Here is a 16475-nt window from a genome sequence, read left to right on the forward strand (position 1 = left end):
CTTAAACCCCTCGAGGGAAGGGGACTCAACCCCCTCCCTGGGCAGCCTCGGACAGGGACCAATCACCCTCTCCGTGAAGAATTTTTTTCCTAATGTCCAGCCTGAACCTCCCCTGGTGGAGCTTGAGGCCATTCCCTCTCGTCCTGTCCCCTGTCCCTTGGGAGAAGAGCCCAGCTCCCTCCTCTCCACAACCTCCTTTCAGGGAGTTGCAGAGAGCAATGAGGTCTCCCCTCAGCCTCCTCTTCTCCAGGCTAAACACCCCCAGCTCTCTCAGCCGCTCCTCGTGTCTTTAACACATTCTCTTGCCCAGCGTAGCTGGCAGGACCAGGGAAGGGCTTTTGCTCCTGGACTTGGTGCTGGTGAGGCTGCACCTCGAATACCGTGTTCAGTTTTGTGCCCCTCGCTCCAAGAAAGACATGGAGGAGCTGGAGCGGGTCTGGAGAAGAGGAACAAGTCAGCTGAGGGAACTGGGGTTGTTTAGCCTGGAGAAAAGAAAGCTATGGGGAGACCTTATCATTGTCTACAACTGCCTAAAAGGAGGTTGTAGAGAGGTGGGTGATGGTCTCTTCACCCTAGTGACAGTTGATAGGACTGGAGGGAATAGCCTCAAGTTGTGCCAGGGGAGGTTCAGATTGGACATTAGGAAAAACTTTCACTGAAAAGGTTCTAAAGCACTTGCAGAGGCTGCCCAGGGCTGGGGTGGAGTCCCCATCCCTGAAGGTATTTAAACAATGTGCAGATGAAGCGCTTAGGGATATGATTTAGTAGTGGACGGGTACAGTTGGACTCGATCTGAAAAGGTCTTTGCCAGCCGAGTGATTCTATGAGTCTATGCTGCTTTTCCTCTCCGCTGCAGCTCTTCCTGGTGGGTCTTATTCATTATCATCAGCCTACAGGAATATCACCAATAATGCACATTGGGGTTGAACACCCATCAAGAACAGGGCTGTATCAATCTAGGTGCTGTATCAACCTGGGTTAAAAATGTTCCCTCCCAAAGCTTTGAGAGCAGCCGGGACCAGCAATACTGTGCGTGCTTTTCTCACTAGGGCTGCTCTAATTTTGTGAAGGCTCCAGCACTGATCTGTCGCTTCCACGTGCCAGCTAGAAGAGAACAGCTTCATAGAACCATAGAATCATAGAATCACCAGCTTGGAAGAGACCCACCGGGTCATCGAGTCCAACCATTCCTATCAAACACTAACCCATGTCCCTCAGCGCCCAGCAGTCTTGCCAAGCAGATGGAAGGAAGGAGCGTGGGCTTTGGACCTCAATTCCCATGGAATGTTCTTTCTTCTTGCTCTGCAGGGCTACACTCACCGCCTCTCCTGGGAACAGCGGCTATGCCAGGACTGGTGGCTCCCATTTCAAATGGCTTCACTGGAGTGGTACCATTCCCAAATGGGCATCCAACCTTGGAAACAGTTTACACCAATGGCCTCGTGCCATACTCAGGTATGGAGAGCAGGGGCACAAAAACCTACAGAGGTGACACAAACAGCAATTAGCTCCTCTTTGCTGAGTTCCTCACCCCAAACGCTTCTTCTGGCTCCTTACCAAGGCTCATTTGGTAGTTGGGTGGAGAAGAGAGAATGCGTGAGTGATTCCCCTTGCTGTGTTGTTCTTTGCAGCCCAGAGCCCTTCAGTAGCAGAGACTTTGCACCCAGCCTTCACTGGAGTTCAGCAGTACGCAGGTACCAGCTTCCCTTGTCTCCCTTCGGCTCACGCGGGGCTGTCCGGATCCTCAGGTAACCAGTTTGTTCTGTCTCCCTGGAATACAGCTGTGTATCCAACCACCACCATCACCCCCATTGCTCAGAGCATCCCTCAGCCACCTCCTATCCTGCAGCAGCAGCAACGAGAAGGTGAGGATCAGCGGGGGAACGTGTGCGTCTGGCAGGGGGAGGAGGAGTTGTGCAGCTTTTCTCGTGCACCCCAGAACCAAGGGAGGGGAGACAGCACTGATCTCTGTCCACTCTAAGCTTTTGATATTGGAGCTGGGGTGCAGTGAGTAGGCTGGAAGGGGTCAGAGGATGCTTGTCATGCAGGCTTTCTGAGCTCATCCCTACACAGATGCTGCCAAGTACAAAGAGGACAGCAAGCACTAGGACACCACGCTTTGACCCCACAGGGTACAGTCAGCACCTTCCCTGGGCAGGCAGGGGAAAAAAACACTTTTTCCCCATCTGAACTGATGCCAGAACCACACTGGTGCCGGTCAAACCAGCCTTTCCAATGCACTGTCCTCTCTCTTCAGCCTTCCTAGCCTCACGAGGTTGTTTTTCAGCTTATTTCAAAACTGGCCTGGGCAAAATTTGGAGTCAAAGGCATTCTCTGCCTGCTCCTGCTTCATACGGCAGGTGTCCGGGAGGGAGCAGCTCCCTGGGGTCAGCAGGCTCCTGGGGAGGGAAGGAGTGGGCAGGACCAGCTCAGCTGATAAATCAGAGTGTGGTGATCCAACTTTCCAGCAGTGACCAGCAGGGCCAGGGAGGTTCTTCTCCCTCTGGACTCGGCACTGGGGAGACCGCTCCTCGAATCCTGGGGTCAGTTCTGGGCCCCTCACCACAAGAAGGATGTTGAGGCTCTGGAGCGAGTCCAGAGAAGAGCAACGAAGCTGGTGAGGGGGCTGGAGAAGAAGAGGAGCGGCTGAGAGAGCTGGGGGTGTTTAGCCTGGAGAAGAGGAGGCTGAGGGGAGACCTCATGGCTCTCTCCAACTCCCTGAAAGGAGGTTGTGGAGAGGAGGGAGCTGGGCTCTTCTCCCAAGGGACAGGGGACAGGACGAGAGGGAATGGCCTCAAGCTCCACCAGGGGAGATTTAGGCTGAACATTAGGAAAAATTTTTCATGGAAAGGGTCATTGGGCCCTGTCCGAGGCTGCCCAGGGAGGGGGTTGAGTCCCCTTCCCTGGAGGGGTTGAAGGGATGGGTGGACGAGGTGCTGAGGGACATGGTTTAGTGATTGATGGGAATGGTTGGACTCGATGATCCGGTGGGTCTTTTCCAGCCTGGTGATTCTCTGATTCTATGATTCATGGGCTGAAGGCAACCACTGCCTCGCAGCCGGCAGGGAATGCTAGAGCAGCGGCTTTCACATAGCAGTGTCTGCTGCTCTCCTAGGACTGGGAGAGCTATGAATAAGGATCTGTCACCTCAGCTTTCCTTCCAGCATAACAAGCACTCAGACCCTCATAGTTATTGTGTCCAGCACCCTATGTGGGAACTGGGCACGCGATGGAAGTGAATTTGCTCTCCAGAAGCTCTAGCTCTCCATATGACCTCTCTGATGCTCTTAGAGAGCTCTCAGAACCCTTTATGAATCTATGACTGAGCGAGACAAGCAAGGGGTGATCGAGCCAGAAAGGGGCAGTGCTGGGGTTCTCCTCCAGTGCTGTGCTCTGAGTCAAGCCCATTTCTCTTCCTTTTGGGGGCTCTCTGTTTTGTCCCTCCCCACTGCCCCCACGCCCGCAGGTCCCGAAGGCTGCAATCTCTTCATCTACCATCTCCCTCAGGAGTTTGGAGACAACGAGTTGATGCAGATGTTCCTGCCCTTTGGCAATATCATTTCCTCCAAGGTGTTCATGGATCGTGCCACCAACCAGAGCAAGTGTTTTGGTGAGTGTTGATGCCAGCAGGGAAGGGAAGCGTGATGGATAATGAAGACACTTACGCATTGGGCTGTTATCCCTGCCTGTATCCTGTCCTTCAGGTTTTGTAAGCTTTGACAACCCATCCAGTGCACAGACTGCCATCCAGGCCATGAATGGCTTCCAGATTGGCATGAAACGTTTGAAGGTCCAGTTAAAACGACCCAAGGATGCTAATCATCCCTACTGACAGCAGCGAGCGAGCAGGAGTCACTTCTGCAGCACAGGTAAAGCTGGCCCCGTTGCAGCACAGCACCCGGTGCTGCCCAGAGTCAGGGGGCAGCAAGATGTGGCTGCTTCTGATGGGGTGGGAAGGCTGGAGCTGCTGGAGGGTAGGGAGGCTCCAAAGGGATCTGAACAGGCTGGACCGCTGGGCTGAGACCAATGGGATGAGGTTCAACAAGGCCAAATGCCGGGTCCTGCACTTGGGGCACAACAACCCTGAGCAGCTACAGACTAGGAGAAGTCTGGCTGGAAAGTGCCTGGAGGAGAAGGACCTGGGGGTGTTGGTTGAACAGGAGCCAGCAGGGGCCCAGGTGGCCAAGAAGGCCAATGGCATCTTGGCTTGGAGCAGAAACGGCGTGGCCAGCAGGGCCAGGGAGGTTCTTCTCCCTCTGGACTCGGCACTGGGGAGACCGCTCCTCGAATCCTGGGGTCAGTTCTGGGCCCCTCCCCACAAGAAGGATGTTGAGGCTCTGGAGCGAGTCCAGAGAAGAGCAACGAAGCTGGTGAGGGGGCTGGAGAAGAAGAGGAGCGGCTGAGAGAGCTGGGGGTGTTTAGCCTGGAGAAGAGGAGGCTGAGGGGAGACCTCATTGCTCTCTGCAACTCCCTGAGAGGAGGTTGTGGAGAGGAGGGAGCTGGGCTCTTCTCCCAAGGGACAGGGGACAGGACGAGAGGGAATGGCCTCAAGCTCCACCAGGGGAGGGTCAGGCTGGACATTAGGAAAAAAATTCATCATGGAAAGGGTGATTGGTCACTGGCAGAGGCTGCCCAGGGAGGGGGTTGAGTCCCCTTCCCTGGAGGGGTTTAAGGGACGGGTGGACGAGGTGCTGAGGGACATGGGTTAGTGATTGATGGGAATGGTTGGACTCGATGATCCGATGGGTCTTTTCCAACCTGGTGATTCTATGATTCTATGAACGCTGTAACCCAGTTTGGCAGGGCAGAAGCCTCACCTGCCAGGGCTCAGCCCTGAGCAAAGCCACGAGGCTGGCTGGAGATGGTGGCCAGGTTCAACCAAGAGTCTTAGATCCTCAGGGAAGTTCGTGGTGACGAAGCAGGCCCAAGGGCAAGTCAGAGAGTCGATCTGCTTGTCAAGATCAGGATCAGGTCTGGTGGAGGTAAACAGTGCCAGTTGTGGTCCAGTGATTGCCAGGCAGGTCTATAATGAGAAAAATAAACAGATCTGACATCAAGATGGGAAGGGTTGGAGGCCAGATCATAAGATCCAGGTGTTGAAGTCCAGATCGTAAGATCCACGGACAGGACAGGTCCATGGAGACTGGCACTTCCACAGTGTAGATCAGACAAGGACTAAAAGCACAGACCTGAGCTGTAATGAGACTCCAAGGCCCGTGGCCAGAGGCTGCAGGGGAGGTGGGTCAAGGCCATTAAGGCTCCTTAGTGCACTCAGAGCCTTCCCAAGCAGAAGAGGTCAAGGACCTGCCTGTGGTCTAAGCAAGGTTCCAGCCTGCTTTCTGACCGCTCCTAAAAAGCGCTTCTCTTCCTAAAAGGGTCTTAAAACTCAATAGTTTTGTTTTCAGTTGTTACAGACGCCCTGAAATTGGAAAATGTCTTTCCAGGGAAAGCAGGGACGGTCCCAAGGGTCACAAAAGCAGAAATGGGTGAGGTGCTGAAGTGCCAAGCAAGAGCTGCCTGGCATGAGCTGCCAAAGAGCTGGCTCCTAGCAGCCAACAGCCTGTAGGAGCGAGGGAGGGCTGATCTTGGTCCCCTCTAACTGGGGTCTCGTCTTCTTCCACGTTTAAGCAACAGCGACTCGAAGCCTGGTGTTTCCACAGATGGCCTCCTAATCTCCCACTTCCCTCCCTCCCTCCTTTCTATTCAGGTGAAGGGAAAGTCCAGAGGAAGAATTTCTGCTTCAGGTTGATTTACAGAGAAGCCAGTAAAATTTATCGACTCTTTTGACACCGCCCCTTTCCTTCCTCTGCTCCCCACCTACCTACCCTGTCCTCCTCCTGCCTTCCTCCCCAAAACCATGCAATTAAAGAGAAGGCTCGATATCTGCCCAGCAGAAAGATTCTTGCCACGACGGACTCGTATTTTTGCTGCTATTGTGGTGCATAGCAAAGGGACCAGAAAACCAGCCGCCCCCGGGGACCCGAAGCTTTTCCTCTTGGGGTGTGCCTGGAGAACATGGACCAAGAAAACCCACTGGTGTGTCTCTAGGTCACTGCAGTGATGTATGGAAACTTAACTCCGTCGCTCCTTCCCTCCTGCCCCGTCTCCTGGCCCTTTCATAGATAAATATAAAGATATATATATATATACAGTCTCTATTTTTTTTTAAAGTGGCTCACAGGACCAAACTTTTCCATTCAGAGACTGACTCCTTGCAAGAGGGACTGGAAGTTAAGGGTTTACCTTTGGTACAGTGTCTTCTCAGCAAGCACTGCAGATAGGCCTGAACAATTTGAGAGGATGCTCGGATGGACAGAGAGCAAGAGAGAGAGAGAGCACGTCTCTCTGCTCGACATTAGCAAGAAGCAAGGAGAAAGAACTACATACCTCCAGGATTAGGGCACAGCCAGCTGCTCAGCTCGAGTCACTCATCCACACCTACCTTAGCACCAGCCTGGTTAAGGATCTCAAGAGCTCTCAGTCTTACCTTTCCAAGGGCTTCTGCAGACAAAGCTGCTGGAATTTGGTGCCAAAGCCTATGCTGAGCACTCCTCCATTAGGCCGAAAGCACAGGAAATCAGTCCCTTTACCTACAGGAACTGTCCTGCCTCCCGACACGTGGCACAGATCCGTGTTTCATAGCTCTCCATGGTAACGGAGCGTTTGCTTGATCAAGGCAAGAGAAGATGAGACAGTGTGAGCAGATGCAATCTCCAAACCAGAGTGACAGCAGCCTCCCAGGGGCTACCCACTGCCTCCCATGGGCAGAAGTAACCTCACACTGGTTACCGGGCAGTTCTGATTCCCAGACGAACCGGGACATTTTCTCCATATGAATTTAGCAAGAGGACTCGCCTCTTACACCCTCTGCAAAGCTTTCCCACGCAGACACAAGGATAGTATGATGGAAGAGGGTTGCCATTCTGGTTTCTTCCTCACCACCCCCTCCAAGGGACAGATTCCACACTCTGCAGCAGCTACAGACACAGCTACACACACACACTTAAGCATAGAACACAGTTCAGCGCTTAATTTAACACCCTGGGGGTGGGAAGGTGTCATACCGCCAAGGCACATCCCTTTAACGACTTGAAACTGTCTCTGAGTTTCTACCAAAATAAGGAAAGGCAAGAAAAAAACAAAACAAAGCAAGCCCACAAACCTGCTGAATGATTAGTTTCCACGTTCCAGAGTTTGATAAGGTACCAAGAACATTCCCCTCTGTGTGTGCGTGTGTGCGTATGTGTGCGTGTCTGCATTCAAACGTGAACAGAGGGTTGGTGGAGAAAGGTTGATGCAATTGCTATTGAAAACAAGATATGGGGATTTCAGAGAACCTCAGCGACTTCTCATCCTCCTCCAGTTTCCCTTTGTTCAGGTGTTTGTTGCACAGTTCTTTACGTACCTTCACATCTCCTCAACCACCCCTCTGTATCTGATGCTGAGAGTTTATGAGCGAGATGGATGAAGCCGTGCGAGTCTGCGTGTTTCTATAGTCCATGTTTACTTATTGTAAATACCATTTTTATACTTAACATCTATTATGTACGTGATTTGTATAATGTACTTTATTTCTGCTACAAGTAATTTCATGAAGTTTAAACTTAATCTAATTTTGAACAAAATGAAACAAAAAAAAAAAAGACCAACAAATGCAAAATGGGAAAAGGAAAAGGGACTTTGGAAATTCTAAGTCAAGCTGGTTTAAAAGAAGCATTTACAGTTTCTTCCATCGCAGTTACTGATGTGACTGTACCGTCTTACAGGTGCGATACAAGCTTCGTCAATGTTAAATTCCTCACTCTGGTCAAAAAAAATCTTAAATTTATTTAATAAAAGTTTTACTTGCTAAGTAACTGAGGTTTTACTTCATGTGTTAGTTGCCTTTAGCTAATGCTTCCACGTAAAGACAATCACCAAAGGCTTGAGGTGAGGTGAGTCTGGTCCCATTGAGAAGATCATCTGCTCACTCAATTAAAAACCATTTCACAGGGGGGTGGATGCCAGAGCCCGAGTCCCACAGAACACAACCCCGAACGCCACACAGCATCCCTCTGTCTCAAAAGCAGCTGTGGATTTTTAGTCTTCAGCACCTGATCCCCAAAATGCAAGTTTGTGATATTAGCCCAATTGTAAGAAATTAGTTCTTCGAATCGTTAAGGTTGGGAAAGCTCCCCCAGCTCATCCCGTCCAACTGTCAGCACAGCACCCCCATCCCTACTAAACCATGTCCAGAAGTGCCACGTCTACACACTTTTTGAAACTCTCCAAGGATGGAGACTCCACCACTGCCCTGGGCAGCCTCTGCCAGGGCTTCAACACTCTCTCAGTGAAGACATTGTCCCCACTATCCAATCTAAAACTCCCCTGGCACAACTTGAGGCCACTTCCTTTCATCCTATCGTTTGCTGCTTGGGAGAAGAGCCCAGCACCCACTAAACACAAACCAGTCACGGCTTTTGTGTGCAGATACCAGACGTCTTTTAAAAACTCCTGTGTCCTCTGCTCACACCTGAGAGAACAAAACTCACCATGAGGGCGAGGAGGCCCTGGAACAGGTTGCCCAGAGCAGTGGTGGCTGCCCCATCCCTGGAGGGGTTCAAAGCCAGGTTGGATGGGGCTTGGAGCCCCTGATCCAGTGGGAGGTGTCCCTGCCCATGGCAGGGGGTGGAACTGGATGGTCTTTGAGGTCCCTTCCAACCCAAACCATTCCATGATTCTATGAAAACTGGTTCTCTCAACAGCACCTCGATGGAAATCAATTCATCAGTCGAGAGCCAGAGCTCAGCCCTTCTGGTGCTACGCACAGACCCAAGAAAAGGGAATGCAAATGGACAGACTCCTCATCTTAGCCCTGAAGGTGAGGAACACGCATGGGGTTGGTCGAGAACCAACTTCGTTTGCCATGCTCATTGTTCAGCCCCCACTCCTATAAAAACACCCTTTTCCCTAGGAAGTTCTTCTGCTTTGTTAACCCTGTTGAATAGTGCTGGAGAAAAGCAGAATACGAGCACAACATGATAGCTTAGACCACCTCAGATTTGATGCCTCCTTGCCCTGCCGTTAATACAGTTCTGCAGTGACTGAGCCGAGATCTACTCTGCAAACTGGCACGAGAAGCAAGCCGGAGTGTGTTTTAGAAGGGGCGAGTTTGTGAATTGCAGGGAGGAGTTATTTCCAGCTGTGCAGAAAGCTTTGTCACGTCAAAAATCAAGTCAATGGCAAGGAAAGAGGAAGGAAAATACTCAGCTGGTGCCTGTTCCCATGATGTGAATAAAATGCACTTGCGATTGAAAGTGCCACACACCATTCCCAGTAACAAGAATAAGAACTCAAGCTGCAGTGACATTTCTTGCAGGCACACAAGGTTTTATATTTAGCTCAGAACAGGAGAGCACTTAGTCTAGCACCTCGCTGCCAACAGAGCAAAGAGGGAGGGGGCACGCGGCGACCCTTTCTGCCTCTCATTGGCTAGAATGTACCCCTCAACCTGCTTTTTTTCTCTCCTTGGAGAAGATCAGCTATGACTTAAGAAAGATTGCAACTGGCAAGACTCGGCACACTCCATTTTACTTCTATTTTCCCTACCCAAGCCTGGGTTTCAAGCAATACCTGGCCGTTACAATAAATTCCAAACCTGTTAATTAGTTTCATGGAATCATGGGATGGTTTGGGTTGGAAGGGATCTCAAAGCCCATCCAATTCCACCTCCTGCCATGGGATCCAGGTGCTCCAAGCCCCATCCAACCTGGCCTTGAACACCTCCAGCGATGGGGGAGCCACCATTGCTCTGGTCAAGGACTCCCCACCCTCACAGCAAAACATTTCCCTCTAAGATCTCATCTCCATCTCCCCTCTTTCAGCTTCAAATCATTCCCGCTCGTCCTATCCCTGCATTCCCCGATCAAAAGCCCCTCCCCAGCTTTCCTGTTAGCCCCCAAAAACATTTCTACAAAATGTTTAACCTTTCAAAGTTATTTAAAATTCTTTCAGGATCCATGCATTGCAGACAGGAACAAATACACAAATAACCACCCTCTCGGACACCAAGGGGCCCACAGAGAATTTCTTACCCATCCCCAGCCCAGGAGGATTAAAATAGAGACTACTTTTTCTGAGCTGCTGGAACTTACATGTGTCCATAGAAACAATGTGTTAGGGAAGAATTTCCTCTACATTTTTTCTCCTGTTCAGTGCAGGAATCATCTACCTATCTTGGCATTTACAGCAAGGACGAGCTGATTTAACAAGTCCCATGCAGCCAGCAAACATCAACCAACAGGCATGTGCACACAGAAGCATTAAGATGTTAACACTGACACACAGAAAAAAGTTTAATTAAATAGAGATTAAAATTCTATTTATAGGAAGCAAGAAGGTTCACGGAATCCACAAAACAATGAAGCAGTAGAGCAGGACATCCCAGGAATGTACAGACATTCCAGGACATCCCATACAGAGGTTAAAACTGGAGCTGAGAGAAGACTGGAGGCAGGAAAAGCAGAGAGGTGAGGCTGAAGGAAAGGAAACAGGTGAAGGGCTAAGACAGAGCGAATACCGGGAAAGATCTCTGACCGAGGGGTAGAAATATCAGAGCTATGGCTGAAGCAGGAGGAGAGGAAGACCAAGAAGAGTCTTTTGAGAAGAGCTAAGGTTACTTCGCCACCACTAGTTGAATGGGATGCATAATGGGATGGGGGAATGGGATTAGAAGGGATGTAGGATGGAAAAGGAAACTGAGACAGGGCATCCCTTAAGGGCTGTAATTATAGCAGCTCTGTAAAACCCAGTCCCGGTCATAGGGGGTCAAAACCCAGAGGTAGCATACGTACTGCAGCCACCACGGGTAGAAAACCTCCTGCATCCGTGTGGCAGCGCCCTGGATGATGGCGAGTGCAGCTTCGGGAGCGGGAGAAGGAGTGAGATGCACTTTGCCCCTGGAAGGAAAGAGGATCGCTCACAGTTACTCAGTCCTTGGTGTGGTTTATCTGTGCAGACTGACTAGAACAGGGTTCTGCAGGTTTGTGTTCCACACCGAGGTGGACACACACAGCCCCCAGGATGTACCCAAGTAGATGACCTCTTCCCCTTAGCTTTCCTGCACATCCACAGAGATGCACACACCATCTTAAAGGCAGCTGCGGTGCATTTTCTGCATGTTTTCATAGCCATATTCCTGCAGATGCCTTCCCAGATCCCTCCATCCTCCACCGAATATATACCTGGTATTCTCTAAAGCTGAATCGGTATCAATCAGGCCCAGGATGCACAGCGTGATCGAGATTTTTCTCTTCTGCATCATGAATTCATGGCGCAGCGAGCTGAAGAATCCATCCAGGGCAAACTTGGTGGCAGAATAAGAAGTGGTGAAGGGAGTGGGTATTTTCCCTGGAAACGAAAAGGAAAGAATGAAAAACATCAGGAAAGTGGCTGTAAGGAGGATGCTGCCATGGAGAGGGAGTCTGGGCAAGGGCAGAGGCTTCTGCCATCCTGCATCAACATATCTGTTCAGGTGAGCCAAAGAAACAGATCTGGGCACGCGGTGAGTGAGAAGTTCCAGGGGAATGCAAAATGGTGCAACCCAGAGAAGGTCTTCTACAAAAAAAAGGTGGCCAGTAAGCCATCATCCTGCTGGCTACTATAAAATGCACAGCCTGAAAATGTGTAGAGGGGTTGAAGAACACAGAGAAACACGATATGCCATCATCTCCACAAGGCCAGCAATTATGCTAGACAAACACACTAACCTGTGAGGGAAGAAACAACCACCAGAGAGCCTTTATTCTGCTCCAGGGTGGGAAGAGCTGCAGTTGCAAGTGCCACATAACTGAAGAAATTCACCTGGAATGATAAAAGTAGACATAGAAGAAGCAAGAGGGTTTGGAGGGAAGGTCAGCGTAAGCCAGAAAGCCAGTAGACTGGTCAGAACTAGGATGGGCATGGCTTGGATTTGCTTTTTCATAGAATCACCAGGTTGGAAGAGACCCACCTGATCATCGAGTCCAACCATTCCCTTCAATCACTAAACCATGTCCCTCAGCACCTCGTCCACCCGTCCCTTAAACCCCTCCAGGGAAGGTGACTCAACCCCCTCCCTGGGCAGCCTCGGACAGGGACCAATCACCCTTTCCGTGAAATATTTTTTCCTAATGTTCAGCCTAAACCTCCCCTGGTGGAGCTTGAGGCCATTCCCTCTTGTCCTGCCCCCTGTCACTTGGGAGAAGAGGCCAGAATCAACTCTGTGAGGATGGGGACAAACATCACATGCCATGCCCTGTAGTATTTCCAACCACTGTACTGGCTTTCTGGCTTACGCTGACTTTCCCTCCAAACCATTTGATTTGGAACAAAAGGTTTGTTCTCGACTACTGCCACAGACTTGAATTTGCCTTTGAGCTTCCCATCGTCCCAGGAGAAGCCAAACTCCCCCAGTTCCAGGTGAGCTCTTCCTGCTGGGGAGCCTCACCTGCATGAGCAAGCGGGTGTACTCCACATCTCCATCCCACATCTGGAAACGGGTAGTGCCAATGTGGTTCAACACCAGGTAATCCAGTCCCCCTGGGGACAAGAGGAAAAGCAGTTAGGGCCGTTCCTAACCAGTAACCAAGGGACTTGCAAATACCAGCAGCAGGGCTGCACCACCCAGTACACAAATATGCAATTGAAAAATCATGGTTGATAGGCGAATGTATGTGTGACAAAGCATCAGCACAAAGAGCAGGTTTAAAAAAAAGGAATGAAGTGATGGCTGCTGGACTACAGATCATCCAGATCACTTACAGCTTCTTAAGACACCCACATCAGGAAAACCAAGAGCGTAATAAAGTAATTAAGACACTCAGAAAACGGTCAAAAGGATAGTGAGTATAATGAGAAATGCTGCCTAGTGACAATCTGACCCAAGTGAGTCAGGATGGAGAAGCAAAAGATCATTTAGCTCCTACAGAGCACAAAAGACAATCAAAAAGCAGCATGTGGTCGCCCATCAAGTACCCAGAAGACATGATGAGGACGCAGCAGTGAGCATCTCTTGTCCTCTGTATCACCACAAGGACGCCTGATCAAGGCACTCGGTCTTGTTGCTTGCGAATATTAAAGAATGAGTGAATGTGAATGTGTGAGAGTGGGAGTAGGATGAATCAGTTCTGCTTAAAATAAGACCACCTGGCTCTTAAGAGTCTTGGACTGAGCTTTGCTACGAGCGCACTGCTTTCAGCAGTCCCAGTTTTCTGGCTCTCTCAAACACAAGGGTTGGTGTGTGCAGCTGGCACCTGCTCACACGTGGTAAATCCATGGATGTGTGGTACCCTAGGTGCTGTCGCTGTGGGGTGTAGGTTCAGGGAGCAAGTAACACCTGCATACTCTTCTCCTCTAGCAAATAACGTGCCTTCCCCATGAAGGGCAGCTAAAAAGGTGGCCACACACAGACTGGTGCTCACAAACTGCTTGACATCCCCCTCAGTGAGGCACACGGGGACTCTGAGGAAAGAGCCTCCTACCGGAATGAGAACTGTCTTTATATCTGAAAGTAAAAGAGATGCCCAAGATGAAAGCTGAAAGAGGGGAGATTGAGATTGAATCGTAGGAAGAAATGTTTTGCTGTGAGGGTGGGGAGGCCCTGGCCCAGGTTGCCCAGAGCAGGGGTGGCTGCCCCATCCCTGGAGGGGTTCAAGGCCAGGCTGGATGGAGCTTGGAGCCCCTGATCCCGTGGGAAGTGTCCCTGCCTATGATAGGAGGTGGAACTGGATGGGCTTTGAGGTCCTTTCCAACCCAAACCATTCCATGATTCTAAAATTCCTCAGAATCTCATTTTTCTTCTGCTTACCCAGCTTTTGGACAGCAAACTGAACCACCTTTTCAGGCTCCAAAGGGGAAGACATGTCTGCAGGGATATAAAATACTTTCTTTGCTCCAAGCATCAGGCATTTCTCTACTACCTTAAAAAAGAGCACACACACAAAGATTAAACAATACAGAGCGAGGCAAAAGAACAGAAGTAAGGGAACTGTTTTTTCCCCACCTACAGTTAGTGAGAGTCAATTATGGGCAGAGGCACACTTTAATTTTAACACTGCCGCTATTCAGGCCCTGGAGAGCTTCTTTTTGCATTCAGAACATGACATGTTCTATCTTTCTACATAAGTGGAAAGGATTTGAAAAGTAACTAAGCTGGTTTGGCACCACAAGAGTTCTGAAGGAAAATTTCACACTGACAACTAATTTGTTGTTGTCGTTTTGGTAAAAGTCCAAATCTCTTATGTCTTCCCTCATAGGGAATTTCTTCCCTCATAAGGAATTTCTTACCTTCTGCAGCACAGCTTCCCTCCTAGCAGTCAAAACTATTTCAGCACCAAATCTGGCATAATGATAGGCCATCTGCTCTCCAATCCCAGCACTGGCTCCAGTCAGGAGAACGCGGGCACCGGACAAGCTCTCTTATTAACAGAGAAGAGAATAAAAGATACAGAAGTAAGTGAATGAGGCAGCAAAGGACCTGATCTTAATCACTTGCAGAGCTCTAAAGTAGAAAGGTGTAAGTGCTCAAAAGTCTCGATGCTTCTCCAAAACCGGAAGAAGCAGGACTGACCTGAAGAAGCCAGATCAACGATACCTTCCAATTCTCAGCCACAACTTCTCTGGGAAACCTGGGCCAGGGCCTCCCCACCCTCACAGCAAAACATTTCTCCCTAAAATCTCATCTCAATCTCCCTCTGTCAGCCCAAACCCCTTCCCCGTCATCCTATCCTTGCACTCCCTGATAAACAGGTCCTCCTCAGCTTTCCTGCAAGCCTCTTTAGGTACTGAACATGAAGTTCTTGACCCCAAGGAGTTTGTAATCAAAACAGAAAAAGAGAAAAGCAAAGTATGTGTCATTTTTCCCCCACATAGACAGCAGAATCCCTCGTAAATGCTGTTAAGACTATTCTGTCTTCCTCTTTGCTTTAAGTTTCTCTTTATTTCTTGGAATGAAGCCTTGCTTTGGGGCCACCAGCTCTGGTAAGACTATGAGCAGGAGTGAAAACAGCAGTCAGAGTTTGGAAATTCAACCTCTTCTTTTACGTGACACATCTTCCATTTAATGAATGACCCCCCCTGGTGAGCCCACCTGGGTTAAAACGGTCTTTCCAGAAGAAAGCTAGGAGCACAGCTACGACTCCTAAAGCACAAAGCACTTTTCCAGTTGGCTTCATATCCCTCCAAGTCGTGAAGAACAACGTGAAGTCGTGAAGCGGAGCTCTATCCTCTGATGCTACAAGCCAACCTGCACGAGTAAAGTGAAGTCTTCTTCTGTCCTGCACATGAGACAGGCAGAGAAGTCTCTCCACCCGGAGCCAAACTCACCTTTGTCAAGAATGGAAGATAAGGAGAACACAAACAATCAACATTTTCATAAGAAGCTGCAAAGAGTCACTGTTTCCCTGTTGAAGGAAGGGAAGATCACAGACCTGCGGATGGTTTGCATTTGCCCACGGAAGAAATCTGCTGAAGTTCAGCTGTTTGGAAACGGAGATAAAATTTTAAGTAACTGTTCCGAATGCTGAAAACAGAGGTCGGTGCTGAAGATATCCCAAGCAGTAAACTCAGATTATTAGTTAAAGTAACTGTATTCACTGTGCAACTTGAAGGGCATCAGGACTTTATCTAAAAATCAAGCTGAATAGATTTAATTCCATCCTTTGAAAGTAATATATTAGCTTCATGGAATCATAGAATCACCAGGTTGGAAGAGACCCACCGGATCATTGAGTCCAACCATTCCCATCAATCACTAAACCATGTCCCTCAGCACCTCGTCCACCCGTCCCTTGAACACCTCCAGGATTCCAAATGTAAGAATTTTTGGGAGCCTAGGAACTGCAGTGAGCACACTAACAATTTCTAGCATACTGCTTCCTGCTCCCTTCAGAACAACATATCTGAACTGAATCTTCAAAGAAACTGTAAGATCAATGCTTTCAAATGTTTAAAGGTGGCAGGGCTTGAGGTGGGGTCTCACCAGTGCGGAGCAGAGGGGCAGAATCCCCTCCCTCAGAAAGGTTGGGATTCTGGACTGCAAAGAACATGGGATCCTCTCAAAGAAGTTCAGGATGCCTACCCCGGGCACTATAGAATCATAGAATAACCAGGTTAGAAAAGACCCACCGGATCATCGAGTCCAACCATTCCCATCAATCACTAACCCATGTCCCTCAGCACCTTGTCCACCCGTCCCTTAAACCCCTCCAGGGAAGGGAACTCAACCCCCTCCCTGGGCAGACTCTGCCAGGGACCAATGACCCTTTCTGTGAAAAATTTTTTCCTAATGTCCAGCTTGACCCTCCCCTGGTGGAGCTTGAGGCCATTCCCTCTCGTCCTGTCCCCTGTCCCTTGGGAGAAGAGCCCAGCTCCCTCCTCTCCACAACCTCCTCTCAGGGAGTTGCAGAGAGCAATGAGGTCTCCCCTCAGCCTCCTCTTCTCCAGGCTAAACACCCCCA

The 16475-nt window shown here is 49.8% G+C and overlaps 3 protein-coding genes across 7 annotated transcripts in view; 1 reads left to right on the top strand and 2 right to left on the bottom strand.

The window, feature by feature from the left end:
- CELF5 (CUGBP Elav-like family member 5) overlaps positions 1-7856 on the top strand; it is a 45558-nt gene extending 37702 nt beyond the window's left edge. For 3 of the 5 annotated variants that reach the window (XM_069878121.1, XM_069878125.1, XM_069878126.1), the window contains 6 exons: positions 1309-1455; positions 1632-1694; positions 1782-1865; positions 3467-3610; positions 3705-3869; positions 5708-5855. In XM_069878121.1, the coding sequence (XP_069734222.1) occupies positions 1309-1455; positions 1632-1694; positions 1782-1865; positions 3467-3610; positions 3705-3832 (566 nt within the window). In that variant the 3' untranslated portion in view covers positions 3833-3869; positions 5708-5855. Of the gene's footprint in view, positions 1-1308; positions 1456-1631; positions 1695-1781; positions 1866-3466; positions 3611-3704; positions 3870-5707; positions 5856-6171 lie in introns of those variants that run through there. The other 2 variants (XM_069878123.1, XM_069878124.1) reach the window with 2 other exon arrangements.
- The window catches only part of TLE5 (TLE family member 5, transcriptional modulator), a 179729-nt gene that overhangs the window by 141197 nt on the left and 22057 nt on the right, over positions 1-16475 (bottom strand). The window lies entirely within an intron of this gene.
- HSD11B1L (hydroxysteroid 11-beta dehydrogenase 1 like) lies at positions 9919-16066 on the bottom strand. The gene is made up of 9 exons (XM_069877791.1): positions 15998-16066; positions 15447-15494; positions 15107-15262; positions 14305-14435; positions 13826-13937; positions 12467-12558; positions 11748-11841; positions 11223-11388; positions 9919-10937 (listed from the first exon to the last, which is right to left on the bottom strand). Exons 1-9 carry the CDS (start codon positions 16062-16064, stop codon positions 10754-10756), a joined length of 1050 nt encoding a protein of 349 aa, XP_069733892.1. The 5' UTR covers positions 16065-16066; the 3' UTR covers positions 9919-10753.

This window comes from Phaenicophaeus curvirostris, chromosome 28 (assembly GCF_032191515.1).
Source record: "Phaenicophaeus curvirostris isolate KB17595 chromosome 28, BPBGC_Pcur_1.0, whole genome shotgun sequence".
Lineage (NCBI taxonomy): Eukaryota > Metazoa > Chordata > Aves > Cuculiformes > Cuculidae > Phaenicophaeus > Phaenicophaeus curvirostris.

What these genes read in the sequence shown, in the direction of transcription:
- HSD11B1L (XM_069877791.1), bottom strand. Translation starts at nt 16,064, where the DNA reads ATGTTCTTTGCAGTCCAGAATCCCAACCTTTCTGAGGGAGGGGATTCT. An exon ending in TGCCCCTCTGCTCCGCACTG is followed by an intron (nt 15,495 to 15,997) that starts GTGAGACCCCAC and finishes GTTTCCAAACAG; the next exon opens with CTGAACTTCAGCAGATTTCT. An exon ending in GAAAGACCGTTTTAACCCAG is followed by an intron (nt 14,436 to 15,106) that starts GTGGGCTCACCA and finishes TCTGTTAATAAG; the next exon opens with AGAGCTTGTCCGGTGCCCGC.